At 36.8% G+C, this 17063-nt stretch overlaps 1 protein-coding gene across 6 annotated transcripts in view; it reads right to left on the reverse strand.

Moving 5' to 3' along the window:
- GRM1 (glutamate metabotropic receptor 1) overlaps positions 1 to 17063 on the reverse strand; it is a 423752-nt gene that overhangs the window by 49898 nt on the left and 356791 nt on the right. For all 6 annotated transcript variants that reach the window (XM_076002883.1, XM_020287254.2, XM_076002885.1 and 3 more), the window contains exons 8-9: positions 16208 to 16376; positions 1498 to 1624 (exon numbers count right to left, since the gene is read on the reverse strand). In XM_076002883.1, the coding sequence (XP_075858998.1) occupies positions 1498 to 1624; positions 16208 to 16376 (296 nt within the window). The remainder of the gene's footprint in view (positions 1 to 1497; positions 1625 to 16207; positions 16377 to 17063) is intronic.

Raw genomic sequence — 17063 nt, forward strand, 5'->3', positions numbered from 1 at the left:
CCTCTATGGCTCTATGACTCTTAAAACTGATGAAAAACTTTTGGTAAACACCTCTCATTTGTAAGCCCATACCAGAGTCTATGAAAAATAAAATTCACATACATGGACATTGCTCTTAGGAAATGTATAAACTCTCATTGGTTTTACTAGTGACCCGTCTCTTGCTTTTATTTATTCCTCTTCATTCCTACCACAACTGCCTTAGTCCATACCCTTTGAACTTGGACCACTGTGACAGCTTCCTAATTTCTGTTTCTTGCTAGGCTATCTACAATTCATACCACCACTAGGGGCATCCTTCAGTAACATGGATAAGATATCACTCACTGCTTTAAAACCCCTTAGCGGTGCTAGATCACCATTGTTTTTTGTGGCTGAGTAGAACTTCATGGTAATCCACTCATGTATTGATGGGCACTTGGGTTGTCTTGTATTATTCTGGATAGAGATGGAGCTCTACTAAGTGAAGTATCACAAGAATGGAAAAACAAGCACCACATGTACTCACCATCAAATTGGTATTAACTGATCAACACTTATGTGCACATACAGTAGTAACATTGATCAGATGTCAGGCAGGTGGAAGGGGGTAGGAAGGGATTGATATATTCACACCTAATGGGTGCAGTGTGCAGCATCTGGGGGATGGATACAACTGAACCTTTGACTTGGGTGAAGAAAAGGCAATATATGTAACCTAAACATTTGTACCGCTGTAATATGCTGAAATAATAATAATAATGAAAAAAAAAAAACCCTCAATGGTTCTCCTGTGCTTACAGGCAAAGTCCAAACATGTAGAAGAATGTCACACAGAACTCTACCATCACTGCCAGCGTCTTTGTCCAGTGTCATCTCTGACCACTGCTTTACTGGAGCTTTGTGTCTATCGACCAACCCTAAATACATCTTCTGTGGTTTCCCCAAATGGGTTATAAACTTTCATGTTTCCCATGTTCTACTTTCTGTCTGGAATTCCTTTCAACTCCTTATCTGCCTAACAAATTTTATAGCATGTTATGAATATCTCTATGATATTAATAATTGTTATGTTTTTCCACATGCTTCTTCTCTGGTAGATTTTAAGAAAAATAAAAGCTAGGACTGTGTTTCATTTACCTTTGTATTTTTCAGGCCTACAATAGTGTCTCATGCATAGTAGATGTTCAACAAATGTTTGCAAATATAAATTCAAGTGGCTAGAAATACCTTCAAATATATAATAATTCCAAAAAAAGAAAAATACAAAACCCTATAAGAGAATATCCTACCACACATCAATTCAATTTTATTTATATTTAAATGAATTTGCTTTTCAACAGAGATTACAGAAAACTTATAAGAGGTTTTGAATACTCTTTGACATGGGCATTAAAAAATGTGCACTGTAAATTAACATTGAATAGACATGAACTAATAATTGTTCTTATTTAAACAATGGGTACATTGGAAAGGCCAATGGTCAGGGATAAGTTTTACAAGTGAGACAGCTCTTACCTGTTAGATCTGCATTGGGCCACCACCCCAGGTCACAAGCTTTGCAAGTGAACTCATCTTGCACATATTCATTCTCTTTGCAGGCCGTGCAAATCCAGCAGCAGCTCACTTCTCCTTTCCTTATGACCTGTAACATAGGAGGGACATTTCACACATCTTCAAGATGGTTTCCCCAGAAAAGCTTCTATTTTAGATGAGGACTTGTTTTCATACTATGATTAAAGAAAAAAAAAAAAGGGGGACCTTTGGAAAATACCCTATATGCTAAGGAACCTTAAATATGTAGACTGAAATGTATTCGATTATCTTAGGTTACAGATATGAATGTCAATTTAGTCCATGCTGGATTTGGAAACTTTTCAATAATAATTTCTTTTATGGATAGAATTAACTGTATTATTTTTGCAGAATTAAAAAATGAAACAGTTTAATTTTGTCCTTATTTGTAGATTAGTATTTATTATTCTCAAAAATAAAAATTAAACATTTTTCTTCTCTGATAAAGCAAGTAATGTTTAACAACAAAAATTCCTATGCAATAAAACCTTAATAATTCATAAAAACAGGAATTATTAAATTTTTGTTGTAATTATGAAAGATTTAATTATAGACAATTTCATTCATGAGCAGCTTTAATATAGATTAAAACGGAGTCATAGCTAAGAAAGTATAACCAAGTGTTGCCCTGATTTGCTCTAGTGAATTCAAAAGATCACATCAATTGTTGGAAGAATAATTACTAATCGAAAAATCACTGAAGAGTTGCAGAGTTGCTTATTATCTTAGCAATTTAAGCTTTTCTGACTTTCAATTTGTTTGGTAAACACTTCCACACTTACACAGCATTAAAGTGAGTTTCTTTCAGACAGCACACAATTAGGTCTTGCTTTTATCTCCAGTCTGGCAATTTCTGCCTTTTATTGTTTAGTACTTTTACATTTATTATAATAATTGGTATGGTTGGATATAAATCAATCATTTCTTCATTTTTTTTCTGTCTGTCCCATCTGTTCTTTATTTACTTTTTCCTATTTTTCTGCCTTCCTTATTAGCATTCCATTTTATTCTCAATAGTGGCTTACTAGATACACCTCTTTGTTTTGTTTTAGTGGTAGCTCTGTGGTTGATGATGTACACCACTAACTTGTTACAGTCTATATTCAAATAATATTGTACTACTCTATATATAATGTAAGAACCCTACTCAATATCCTGCCATTTCACCCTCTTGTCCTTTGGATTATTGTTGTAATACATTTTACTTACACATGTTTTATGGCTTCTACCCCAACAATAAATTGTTATTAATTTTGCTTTAAACAGTCAATTATCTTTTTAAAAATAAGAAAAAAACATTATTGTGTTTTATATTTACCCATACATTTATCATTTGTGGTTCTTTTCATTCCTTTATATAAATGCAAGTTTTTGTCTGTTATAATTTTCTTCTCGCTGAAGAACTTTCTTTAACACTTACGGCAGTGCTGGCCTGAGACTATGATGTCTCTCAGGTTTTATTTATTTAAGAAAGTCTTTTATTAAGACAAAATAAAGGGAAAACATTTATTTTGCCTTAATTTTCCAAAAACAATATTTTTACTTGGTCTGAAAGTTTAAGTTGACACTATGTATATTTTTTTTTCTTTCAGTGATTTATGCCATTTTATTGTCCAAGGGAATAGAATTCTAGGTTGAAATTTTTTTTTGTTTTCAGAACTTTAATGATATAATTTCTTTCTTTCCTCACATACAGTTTCTGATGAGAAGTTTACTCTAATTATTTTCTTTCTTGTATGTTACCGGCCTTTTATTTTGGATATTAGTATTTTTCTTTTTATCAGCAGTTTTTAACAACTTAATTATAATGTCTTTTTTGTGTTTATCTTGCTTGGGATATGTTGTTCTTTATGGATTTGGGTTTACATTTTCATTACACTTGAAAATTTAGCAGCCATTGTTTCTTTAGGTTGTTCTTTTGTTTTTGTTTTTCCTGACCTGCTTTTCTCTCCCAACCCTTTGGAGCTTCAGTTGCACTTATAATATACTCACTGATATTACTATATAAAGTACTGAGAGTTTGCTCATTTCTTTTAGTTTTAGGGGCTTTTTTTCCTCTCTGTACTCCATTTGGCTGTTTCCTATTGCCATGTTTTTGAGTACACTGATCTTTATTTGTATAATGTCTAATATGCCATTAATCCAATCTATTAACATATTCTTTCTTAGACATTTTATTTTTCATGTCTATAACTTGCATTTTGCATTTTTTCTATTTTAATTTTTCTTTTCATTATATTTATGTTTACTATTGCATCTTTTAGTATGTATTTATAAAAGGTGCTTTTTAATGTCCTTGACTGCTAATTCCAGCATCAATGTAATTTTTGGAACTATTTCTATTGCTTGGTTTTCTTCCCGATAATGTGTCACATTCCCACTTTGTCACTTGTCTTTAAATTTTTGACCAAGTACTAGACATTGTATACATTAAGGCATATAGTGCTGGATTTCTCTTCCTTTCTTTCTCTCTCAGTCTTTCTTTCTTTCTTTCTTTCTTTCTTTCTTTCTTTCTTTCTTTCTTTCTTTCTTTCTTTCTTTCTTTCTTTCTTTCTTCCTTCCTTCCTTCCTTCCTTCCTTCCTTCCTTCCTTCCTTCCTTCCTTCCTTCCTTCCTTCCTTCCTTCCTTCCTTCCTTTCTTTCTTTCTTTCTTTCTTTCTTTCTTTCTTTCTTTCTTTCTTTCTGTTAGACTCTATTCTTGAAGACGGTTATATTACTTATGGCTCAGTTTGCTCCTTTTTGAGCTTTGTTTTTAATCTTTTAGAACAAGTCTAAAATAGTTTCTGGTTTAGGGATAGTTTAGCCTCGATATTAAGGTACGACCATTCAAGAATCTTTAGTTAATTCCTTGTGTATTCAACAAGATATCTCTGCTCTGGCTGGTGGAAACTGGGACAACTTCTGGCTCAACTCCTTAGCAGTTTTTCTTTACCTGGACTTTTGAATTTCAGTCTGCTCACATGCAGATTGATATCCAATCAAAGGCACAAGGGAACTCTTACGCTAATTTCTGAGACTCTTTTTGTGCATAGATCCACCTTCATTCTCCTTTACTCTGCACTGCAAATTCTAAGTGCCTTCGTCTTCCAAAACTCTGATTCTGTCTTCTTAAATTAGCAAGATGGGCAAGCTCTATTTACCTTCTCTCTTACTGAACAACAATCAGGGAATTGCCTCCAAGGCAGAAAGCCTGAGTGATTTTAGGGTTCACCTTGTTTACTTCACTTCCATGAGATCAAGGTCATGTACTGTTTTCTAATGTCTGAACAAGGTTGTTTCATACATTTTATCAAGATTTCTTGTTGTTTATAGCAGAAGGCTAAGTTTGGACTCTGTTAATTCCTCATGTCTAGGAGCGGAAGTCCCTCTCTAACATGTTAAAAATGATCAAATATTCCCACAGGTAAAGTCAGAAATTAAACTATAAATATTGCTATACTTTAAAATAATAGAAACCCTAGCATTCATGAAAACAAAATTGTCTTCTTGCAGATCAGGTTGAATTTTATACCACTATTTTAGAATGACAAAGATTAAATGACAGAATATTTTCAGCAAATATAAAAGGTTTTCCTTTTTTTTTTCTTTTACTCTCAACTTTTAAAAGTAGAATCAAATTAAGTCTTTTTTGAAAAAAAATTCACATTTATCCTCAGAATAGGCATGGGAGATTTAAATTCCAAATGATATATTTTTATATGACATGAGAAAAATTAAATTAATAAATAAAACATACTTTCTTATTTTAATTAGGATAAGCAATACACTAAGAGCCATTACAAAATATTGCATGTCACCTCAACCAGCTTTATCTTTTTCTATCCCTATAAAATTAGTACTATTAGTTAAGCAAATTCAAAAGATGGTAACACTAAGCAAATTTACTTATGCCAATACTGGTGAAAATAGATTCTGTGTTAAATACTATAAAGTACTTAACATTAGCTTCTGACTGACTGAATAAATGAATGAATAATTTAACTTATATCTTTAATACAGTATGAAAAATGGAGATGCTTAAATGCAGTTATTTTTTTTATCACTCCTTTATATTGCTACCAGGTATGGGTACCAGTATGCAATGCTTATAGTACAGGATTTATCTTTTCTATCTTCACAGCCACCCCTCTAAACTCAGACTTTTTAACATCACACCTAAATCATCATCCCTGCCTGCTGATCATATAATAACATGCTCATGATATTTTTCTTACTCCAGAGTAACATGCACGGAGCTGCCAAGATCATCTGAATGACCTGTGGGTGACTCAAAGGAAAGGACCATGCCACACTTTCAGTGATTTCAGAACATTGTGGTCAAGGTGCAGAAATACACCAAGAACACAGAGAAGAAAGCCAATGAATGAGTGTTGAATTAAATATTTTTAAAAAATGTAATTAGGCCACTCAAAAAACTTTGGTGTCTCCCTATTCAAAATACCCTTGAAATATAGGCTCTTTAGTCAGGCATTCACTTAGGCACTAGCCCTTGTTTCTGCACCTAACTTCATCTGTTATTAAATTCATACATAAGTCTGCCAAACAAGAAAGAGCAGCCTCTGTGCTAGAATGCACATTAACTTTTATTTAAAATGTTGTCTTTCCTCCATCAGTCCATCTATAACACTACTTTCAAGACAAGACACAAAAGTCACATGTTCTAGCAAGTGTTCCTGGAGCGGTGAGCCCTTCAAACTATTACCTTAATTGGAACTCTCTAATAATTAAAATATAGTATGGTTAACTTCTGTCCTCAATTGTTTCACATATATGTGGTAGATATGTTTCATTCACACACAGGCTCTTTTTTTTTTTAATCCTTAGGTTATTATCTCTTATTTCTGTTCTAATCTCTCCCAAGATCACAAATGCTGTTTTCATTATTTTTATTTTTATCATAGTAACTGATATTTTTTCGTATGAAGTATACACTTAATAAATGAATAAAATATTGTTTACTTTTTGTCATACTAAAACATTTTTTATGACAGCTCTGAGTCATGGCAAAAGTTTTGATATTTCACTGAAACTTGCCTAGAAGGACTAAGGCTTTTAAAGATGCAGGCTCTTCGTACATCCATTGTACATGGTGCTATGTTTGTTAGTCAGATTAGGTGACTTGCTGCTATACACAATGGTATGGGTCACTTCTATCCATATATACACTGTGTGAATCTCAAAGCATTTACACCATAGGAAATCAAGCATTCACTCTGTATCTAAGTTTCTGAAGTAACTTAAAAATATTTTTTTTTAAATTAAGGTTTTCTTTAGAGAATGAATAAAAGAAAGCAAAAGTGTTAAGAGAACATAATGGTGGAAAAGTAACTGAATAAAAGAAAACATAAATTTTTAAGCTACAAATAATAAAGAAATTGGTTTTACTCTAATTAGAACTGTAGGAGAATCAGCTATAAGAGAGAAGAGCTAGATGCATGGTCTCCCCACAGCTCCTTACACCCTGTCTTAGAACTTGGGCAACAATAGTCTCCAATTGGTGATATGTTTTTCCCCCAGCTACACTATGAGTTCCTGAAAAGAAGGGGTCACATTTAAGTTTCTTTTGCATTCACAGTCCTAACACAGTTCTTGGCACATATTAATTACTCAATAATGTATGTGGATGAGAGGAAGGAAATAATATAGAATATTAGATGAACAGAAGAAATGGAAATAAAGAATTCAACTGGAATAAAAAAAAAAGAGGGAATTAAAGAGAGCCATATAGAATTAAATAAAAATATCAACATAAGGAAATTCCTACTTCATAATTTAGTACAGAGAAAATATAATGAAAAGAGGTTAAGAACATAAAATAATCACAAAAATGGAGATATATTGAGCCCAGCTGTGTACTAGGCACTCTACATAGGATTGCACTAACCTTCACAACTACCCCAGCAGTGGGGTTGATTATGTACATTTTTCAAAAGAAGAAACAGCTATAAAGAAGCTCAACACCTGTGCAAGCCTCAGTCAGGTTATCTCTAGTTATTTCCAAGAGCGAGGCTCTTCCTAGTGCAACGGTGGTGGCCAGGATGATGGGGTTACTCTGAGAACCAAAATTCTATCTCAGAGATTGGCAGATATATAGTCAATGAATCAATCTTTTTTAGTGGCCCACTGTGCCAGATAGATGCTATGCCTAGGGATAAATAAATGAAAAGACCTGAACATTGAAGTTAAGGAGCTTAAAAACATCTAACATAGGATGCTAAGTATACTGCTAAAAGGGGAAACAAATTCCTGTGCAGAGCTATTCAATGATTCACTCATCCTTTCACTCATCCATTCATCCATCTATTCATCCACAATATGCCTTTGAGTGCCTACAGTGTGTCAGATACTATGTCTAGGCCAGAAATAATCAATAAACAAAACAAAAACAAGCATTCTCATGTGTGAGGAGCTGTCATTCCAGGAGAAGTCTTTGGAGAAAAATAAAGCAAGAAAGGGAAATAGGGCTCAGGGTAGGGACTGAGGTGAGGCAAGGGAAGCACCTAGGGACCAAATCTAAAATGACACTCTCCCTCAGGGATGTGCAAGTCCTCACCTGAACTTGCATGGCCTTGACAGTGACCACCTTTTTGAAATCTATGCCATCTGTACCTCACTTGCCTTACCCTGGTCCCAGCCCTGGCAGGAAGGCACCTGGAATTTTGCATATGGTGCTCAGGTCAAGTCTCACTAAGATGTCGCCATTTGAGTAAAAATTTGAGGGAGGGAAGGGGCAGAAGCCCTGAATATATGTGGATGAGTGTTCCAGGCGGAGGGAAGAGCTAGGGCAAAGGCTGGATAGGAGGGGTACCATCCCCTGCATATTCCTACTTTTGCCTTCCTCCTCTACTTTTCTATATGTGCATTATACTTCATAAACATATCCTGTGATTCACAGCAGTCCCCACTGGGACCTGTCCCTGAAAGTGGTAGACAGGCTGGGTCTGAAGCTACCGTGATCACCAAAAAGTTCAGTAACCAGGAAACCAGCGCAGATAGGGCCAAAATGGGAGAGATAAAGGTGTGGGTATGACTCAGAGTGCTTGTGGGTAAACTAATAATATTAATACTTGAGTAGAATTTTTTGTTATGATCAATGTTTGCAAAGTTTCTTCCTCATTCAGAGATACTATAGTAATTTCATTTTTCTTTCACATGCACAGTAAGATACAAAAGATAATATTTGGTTTTAATTATTTTTTCAAAATTTTAGCCAATATTTTTAGTAGCAAGGGCAGATCACATCATCACTATGTAATTACAGGCTTCTCAGATACAGGATTTTTTGATATGGCTGTGAGCAATTTATATTCAGAACCTGCCATCCTGCTGTGGAACTGAGGAGATGTTACATAATGCAGGAACAGAATCACTCTTTCACTGGTTGCCAGAATGGTTACATTAACTGTAAACAATTTAAATGGTTAGTTTGTTTGAGACACAAAAAAAGAAAGCTAGGGTGGATGGGATAGTTATGGTTAAGGACGTTATTGTTAACTTTCTTAGCTGATTTCATGATTATGTGAGAATTGTCTTTATTCTTAGACGATGTAAGCTGAGGCATTAAGGTATGAAGTTTCATGATATTTGTACCTTACTTTCAAATGGTTCAAAAAAGGACATGGGGGAGAGAGAGAAAGTGAGAGAATGAGAGAGAGAGAGAGAGAGAGAGAGAGAGAGAGAGAGAGAGAGAGAGAGAGAGAGAGGAAAAGAGAGAGAGAGAAAGGGAGGTAAGAATGGAGGGAGAGAAGAGAAGAAATGTGGTAAAAGACTTACAATTTTTGAATGGTGTTGGTGGATACATGGGTGACTATTGTACCAGTATTTAATATTTTCTTTTATGTTGAAAATGAGAATAAATAAGGGAAGTCTTTATTAACTAGATCAAAGTTATAAGAAAATAAGGAGATAATTGAACAAGAATAAAAATACTCATTACAGATATGAGAAGTGTTCAAAAATAATCCACAGTAGGCACAAAATGGCAAAAAAAAAAAATAAATTTTTTTTCCAAAGCTACAGCCAGGTCGGGCTGGAAGAGCTGGGTTGTGAAGCCAAGGTAATGATGTGCCAGGGAAAACCAGGGAGTAATCAGATAATGAGGACTGTTTCCATAATAGGAGATTCTGAGATCAATTTCAGTCTAAAACAATTCTCCTGTAATCAATTTCACAACAAAATTCTTCCTCCGACTGCCATTGAGGGAAGTAAACATATTCAGGAAATTTTGAAGCACATGCATTGGAGGAGAATGAAACTATTTCTAAATTCTATGGCCTAATCTATAAAAATAAAAATAGCTAGAAGTGTAAAGAAGTATAGCCACGAAGTGGTACACTTTGAACTCTGAACCTGGAGCAACTGCAGATGGAAAAGTTGAGAATACAATGGTGAGTCCAGCATGATCCACAATGTGACCTAGAAGCAAATCAGCAGAGGATCTACTCAGATGCAGTGTGAGAGTAGGGAGAGTGGGAGAGGAAACAGGGAGATTGTACTCACAACACCATTTTCCCTGTGCTTTGAGACTTCCCCATTTTCTCAGCCCTCTAATCACAGGCACTGTGGTCAAAAGCCACTACCTCATCAGGTAGTAGATCTTACCAGGAAATGCATAATAGCATACCTTTGGTTATTTTATATTTTGATGGACATATTGCAATGTTTCCATCATTGCAAAAAGAATGGAATGATAATGCTTTTCAAAATTCATCTAGCTGATTTCACAGAATACAAGTTTCATATTCTATCACATTATTGAAGCTGTTTTTCCACCTGAGGACATTAAACTGTAATACTGACAGGTGTGTTATGACCTGCAGTAGGAAGATTATAATGTGCCTGCATTCTCTTTTCAACTTTGCTACTGGATAGCATGGACTGAAGATATATCCATTTCCTTTAGCCATTTCTGTATAAAGCAATAGAGAAAATTGGTAGCAAACAGTAGAAGTACACACACACACACACACACACACACACACACACACACACACTTCTATGTACACACATGCCCATACATGCACATATATACATATATTCTAGAGTTATCAATTTTATCCTTATCACATCCCTTTTCTCATTATTAGGAAAGGTAGGGTGGTACTGATTGTGTGAGAATTTTGGTCAAGAATGAGTATCCAATCTTCCAGACACAGCATCTGTGACAGAATAATGCTGAAATTGGGCTAAATAAATAACTGTAAATATACAGAACTCTTTGAGGAGCAGGAAAATATACAGAGAAAAAGGAAAATGATATTAAAGTAAAGGAACTAAGGAAAGACTTATTTAATAGCTCACTTTACAAGGATTATCTTAGGTTTCTAAAGATGACAAATGTTCTGGAATCTGAAAACCTAACCCTAATCTCTGCAGAGCCTTGAAGATACATGATCTAAAACAACTTGATCTAAAACTTACTTTTTAATTAATGACATACATTGAAAGGTGATGTGTCGAGGTGAAAATGAATATTAGCAATTATGATTTTTTTAAAAGGATAGTATTAGAAATCATAAATCTTCTCCATCGGCAACTTCTCTCAACTAGCTGTACCTACCAACAGGAAAAGCCAGAGACAAACTCCTCCGGTGGCATTACATATTATTAATAATGACCATAACATAAACCCAGGCACACATAAAGTTCCAATTAGAGGAAAATATAAATGGTTTCCTATTGGACTGCCTTAGCTTCTTTCCATCTTTGAGGCTACCTTAGATCATAGTGAGAATGATCATGTCCCCTTAACTTTGATACTCAACAAATCTGTTCTTTGGCCTCTTTGCTCAACCATAGAAAAATCAAAGTGACACAGGAGGCTAAAGCTGAGCAAAGGGCTCTCAAGAGGTTTAAATTAAGCAGTCTTCTGGGGGCTACACTTCTAATGCCTTTGAATCTAGACTTTCAGTTCTGATAGAAAATTCCAGTAAATAAAATGAAATCAGTCTTATCACATGAATGGAAATAGGTAACCCAATTCTGAAATTTATAATTTGTAAGATATGTGTAACAGGGCTTTGTTCTACATATATAAGATATCATTTTCTGTATGGCAACAGGGGATGTGTAAATAAGGAAGTATTTGTGATACATTCCATATTCACCAATTCCTCCAAAACTCTGCTGTGACTGGCTGGATGAGGATGGACGTAATGATCACCACCACTCTCCCACCTCAACCTCACAATCCCAAACCAACATCTTGGAGAAAAGAATCCAAAGGCAAGCTTCAGTGAAAAAAAGACAGAGAAGAGAGAAGAGGAGGAGAAAGGAGGAAGAAAGAACAGGAGGCCAATGACAGTAAGCTCCAGGATCCTTCCCATGGCTTCTCTGTGGGAAGGCCTCTAATACACTCTTGCAACCTCTTTTGTAAGTATTGTTCCCTTTATTCTAGATTCTGTCCCCCAAGAATGTTTAAGATTGATCACTATTTATGACTTTATTGTGAACTATTGGAAATATAAGTCTTTGACATTGAAAGTTGCAATTGTAGGAAATACGCCAGTTCACGGAATGAAAGACAGTTGAACAACATGTGTCAGTGGGATGATAACAGCTTTGGGTTGGCTCCTAGCCCAGCTTTGGCACTTTCTAGCTAAGAGAGCTTGGGGGCAAGTGATTTAATCCCTCTGGATTTCAGATCCCTCATCTTTAAAATGAGGGTGATAATACCTACTTTAAAAGGGTTGTTTCAAGGAGTAATTGAAATGCTGTCTGTAAAGCAGCTGTGGTCCTTGCATAAGGACATGCTTGGCAAATGTTAGTCTGTGTCTCTGTTCCCACCCTGCTCCTTCCTTCCTTCCTTTCCCTTCTGTCACCTTCCCACCCCTTCTTACTCCTTTCCTGTCTTTCACTACAACAAAGAAAATAGCAGCATGTTCCATGTGTGAAACCAACACACGCGTCAGGCCCTTGCTGTTTGCTTGCATGACACTGTCCACATTTCATGTGCTGCCTCAGACTCTCCTTGGCCTCACCTGTGACTTAGGGCCGTTGGCTACCAGCTACTGGAGAGTTCTGGACACTGCTGCCACCACCACCCTGAGGTGGTTGCTTTGTCCTCTGGCATCTCCAGCTGTTTCTCCCTTCCTTGTCAAAAGTGCTGGGCTCCAGAACTGCCTCTACAGGGCTCACCATAGCCAAAGCCCAGACCAGACCACAGGGAACCCATGGGGCTTTCAATCCTCACACTGCTTCCAGAATCGGAAGGAGCACTGTGTAACAGGACATGGACTGTGGCTTCCCCAGTAGCTGCCTAAAGGGATTAGGTGATATAACTCACTGTGAACATAAACTGTGACCACAGGAAGTGAAAAATAGCATGGTGTGGGTCCATTCATTCCTTTCCCTTCCTTGCTCCAACTGTCCGAAGAGCCCATCCAGACATCTCTGCACGGCCAAGCGACTACTTGGGAAAGCAGGGTCCTACTCAATAACATGTCACCTTGTTTTGTTTTACTTTGGTTTTTTCCCCCTTGTTCTTCTATGTCTCACTCCTCCTTCCCTCTCACTCTTGTTTTTCTGGGAATGAATGTCCCAATATTGCATTAGCAGTTAAGCTTTGCCTAGTGTTTTGGGGTTAAGGGAACCTCAGCTAAGATACTTGTGAACTGCATTTTCCAAGATTGCTCACCAACTGGCTTCTGGATAGGTTTGGCAAAACAGAGCAAACTAATGAGAGATGGAAGAGAAGGAGAAAAGAGCAGACAACCCCCCCCCCAACTTCAGGGGCTATCTCAGGCAGTGGCTGACTTCTCCCTGGGTCGCTCTGGCCCTGGAGTGGGAATCGATTACTGCTGTGGCTCATGTTTGTGTTGCCTCAATATCCCTTTTCACTTGTATAACCAATTTCTTCTACTAAATTTCCCCTATGGAACCACCTGACATGGGCTCTTGTTTTCCTGACTGGACCCTAGTGTAACATATAACAAAAAAAGGATTATCTTATTCACCTTGTTTGTGGGATGACTGAAGTCATTCTCTGCCTCCATAAGACAGTATCTTTATAAGCTATATTAATATATCTAAAAATCATCAACAAGAAAACTGGGCTTTTAGCTATAAAACTATCCTAAGAAAGTTTTATAGGTTAACAGAAAAGACATCAAATTATTATTTTAGCATTGTAAATGACATTTGATATTCAAAAAGAACAGTCCTATTTTAAAAGTTGTATTTCCCAGTTGAAATAAGCGTGTGTCCTACAATCACCTTGTAAGCTGCCTCTCTCCCCATCTTCGCAGTGGCTACTGAGATCTGGCTCTCTGCATCCTGGGCCTGGTAGGTGGCAAATTAGTAATCTAAGAATGTGCATGCCATTATTTGTTAAATGGGATTCAAATTTCATTTGTTTCCATACCTCCCAAGGCGCTGATGGGAAACAAACAAACATCTCCCCTCACTGCCACTCCAGGTGCTATTGAGAACAGGTACATTTTCCTCCTACAGCGTACATAATATTTCTAAAATTTGTCCCTGAGTGCTTTGCATTTATAGTGAGTTTTCTGCAACGGCTCTGCAATGGTGTCTGGGATCTCCTTTGATAACACTACATGAGCATAACACAAACATGATGCCAGAAATACTTCAATATCTAGGTATAGAAATATATGCAGACAACCTTGCCTCTGAATTGGGAAGAACAAAGGAGTCTCTTCTGGAATGTATAAACATAATACACATGGTGTGTGAGCACCAATCTTGGACTGCCAGCAGTCAGAGTAACAGGAGGGAATTGTAAAGGGAACTGGAGTGCAGTGAATCCTTGGAATAATTTGTTTATTCCTGACAGTTTTTTTTCTTATACCCTGCAACTTTACATGTCCACAAACTGTTTCAAAGTGGTTGTCTACACAGCAAATTCAATGCTACATCCACACTGGAATGGATACGAAACTGAAAAAACATACGACATCATTTGGGTGGCAGAAGCTCATGAGCTCAGGGCTTCTGTGTTCTCTCACTGTATGATTCAGTCTACAGATGTCTGGATTTTCCCACCATCCAGAAAAGATGCTGCAACCAGAATGCATTAGTCTGGCAAGGAGCAGTATGGGACCTCTGGATTTCAGAGGACATAGTCCACAACACCAATCAGCTTCATGTGGAAGTATTCCATCTGGACAGGAATCAGAAATGGATTCTTAGCAAAAAGCAGGACTATCAGACTGTCCATGTGTACTGGTTTGGATGGAGCCATTCTTATATTACTGAAATACTTGTGCACTCATTGGAAGCTAGCGTGTCTCCATGTCCCCGGAATGCCCCACACTACCCCAGCCATGTAGGACAGCTGGGCCAAATCTCCCTACGATCCACTAACTTGAGGATTTTTCATGGCCATGGCAGGAGGCCTGCAGCACCCTGTCAGAGCACTAGAATAGAGTCCATTCTGACTGGCTGGTTGTCATGACAATTATCAAATATTTTTAATATACCATTCTGCAGAGAAGGCATATGGTATTTAAAACCAGGGTGAATCATCTCAGAAGTTTGTTTCTTCTTCCAAGTGGTTGGAGTCACGGAGAGTCTGAGTCCACCAAGACAGATCTTCTCTGCTGCCAAAAGATGTTGCTGGTTCCAAATCTCTCACTTTTTTTAATCAGTTGAGATAAGGGTTTTTCCAGCCTCCATATTAAACATTCTTGCCCTCAAGACCACTAAGTGCATTTCTCAGGGCATCTCCCCTGTATGGGTGGCTCTGTGGCTCCTATGCAGAGAGAATGTCACACCAGTCTGGCAGCACATAGGGGGGCGGGGGGAGAGGTGCAGAGCCTCACGCACAATCTCCTCCAGTTTCAGCTGTGCTGTGTGACATTTACATGATAGCCTGTCTGTTCCCTGAGATGAATCACAGAAAATTAGAGATGGGAAAGACCTATTAGGTCATCTAATCCATACCCATGCCAGCTCCATGCTCTATTTCCTAGTGCATCATCCACTTTGGTTTTAAATAGCATGGGAAGCAGAGTGTGGCTTCGATGCCTTCTTCACTGAGAATTCTCTCTGGTACATCTAGCCAAGGACTTAATATTTGATGTCTTATTTACTCTAGTTTTGTACATACAGTAACGTCATGGTTACTCACTTGCCCCACCTCACTCCCCTAAAAAAGCTGCTGAAAATAATTAAAAAGTAGAGACTCTCTCTTGGCTTGAAAAAAATATCAGTTTCAGGAGAATAAAAGGGCTTAGTGGAGCAAAGGAAAATGATAATCAGAGCTTCTATGTCACCTAATTTCAACTTCTGGTATTTTAGTTATATGCTTATTTAGCATTGTTCAGCTTTTGCTTTCTTTAACAATAGCTAGAACTGTGACTAAGCAGTATTATTGGTTTTGGTTTCCACATTTACTTCTGTTTCAATTTTTAATTTGATTATTCATCCCCTTGCTGCCTATATCGTATTTAAGGTCTCAGCCCATCAGTGCTGTTCAAATAAAAACTATTCCAAGTATTCTAATAGTTTACTCACTCTATTTCCTAATCTTTCTTTGTCTTTCAGTTTTAGCCAAACACAAGAGCAAAGACAGGAAGTCCGGTACACCCTTTCTGGACAGTCTTGTTTTTAAAAAATGCCTGTGTTTTTCCTTACTAATGCCCAGGAGGTAGACCTCCTCATGGACACCATCCAAGAATCCATTCGTGGCTTACCTTAATCTGACCCTTTAGGCAAGGCTCACTGCACACAGATCGTACCATCCCACTCTTGTTCATCTGGATTTTGTAATCATCAATGTTCAGTACTCCCTCATGCCAGGTGCCAACTTGTACGTAATCATAGCGATTAGCTTCAGTGTACTGTAGATTCATGATATCATACCTACAAAGAAAACATCTCTGTCTTACAGAATATAAACATAGTGTAGCGAACAAAAAAATTTGGTAAATAGATGATAATAGAGAGAAGGGAGATAAAGCTAAAATCATCTCACATCCCAACACCAGCTATTGCCAATATTTTACTTTATTTCTAAGCTTCTTCTGATTTTCTAGAACATGTATTCCATTCTTCGGTCTCTGTGTATCATCCATACTTGCCAACAAATATATTAGTCTTGTACTTTTCTCTCTGTTTATGCTCCAGAAAAAGTAATTCTGTATGTGTGGAATTGATCATCTTCTTCAAATCATTATTCACTAAGTTATTTTTGAACAAGTAACAATCAATGAGAACATTAATTTATTTATTTGATTACTTTAATCCAAATTTCTTTTTCACATTCAGTTGCCATTTTCTTTGCACTGGATTAAAAGAAATGAGTTTTATAAAGTCTGGAACCTTTTTAAGGTGATAATAGAGCAAGAAATCTGAGAAAGGCTTTAATTAGTAAGGATGTGGGAGATTTAATGTCTTGTGCATTGACATTTAAACGAATCTCTTCCCTGATTAGGACAAATATTTTTGAAACCAAATAATTGGTGTCAGTCATTTCATTAATTTCAAATGCTGGAATGCTACACAATGGCAAAATCTTCATTTAGAACTCTTCACTACAGTAATTGTTTC

This window comes from Microcebus murinus, chromosome 5 (genome assembly GCF_040939455.1).
Source record: "Microcebus murinus isolate Inina chromosome 5, M.murinus_Inina_mat1.0, whole genome shotgun sequence".
NCBI classification, from domain to species: Eukaryota; Metazoa; Chordata; class Mammalia; order Primates; family Cheirogaleidae; genus Microcebus; species Microcebus murinus.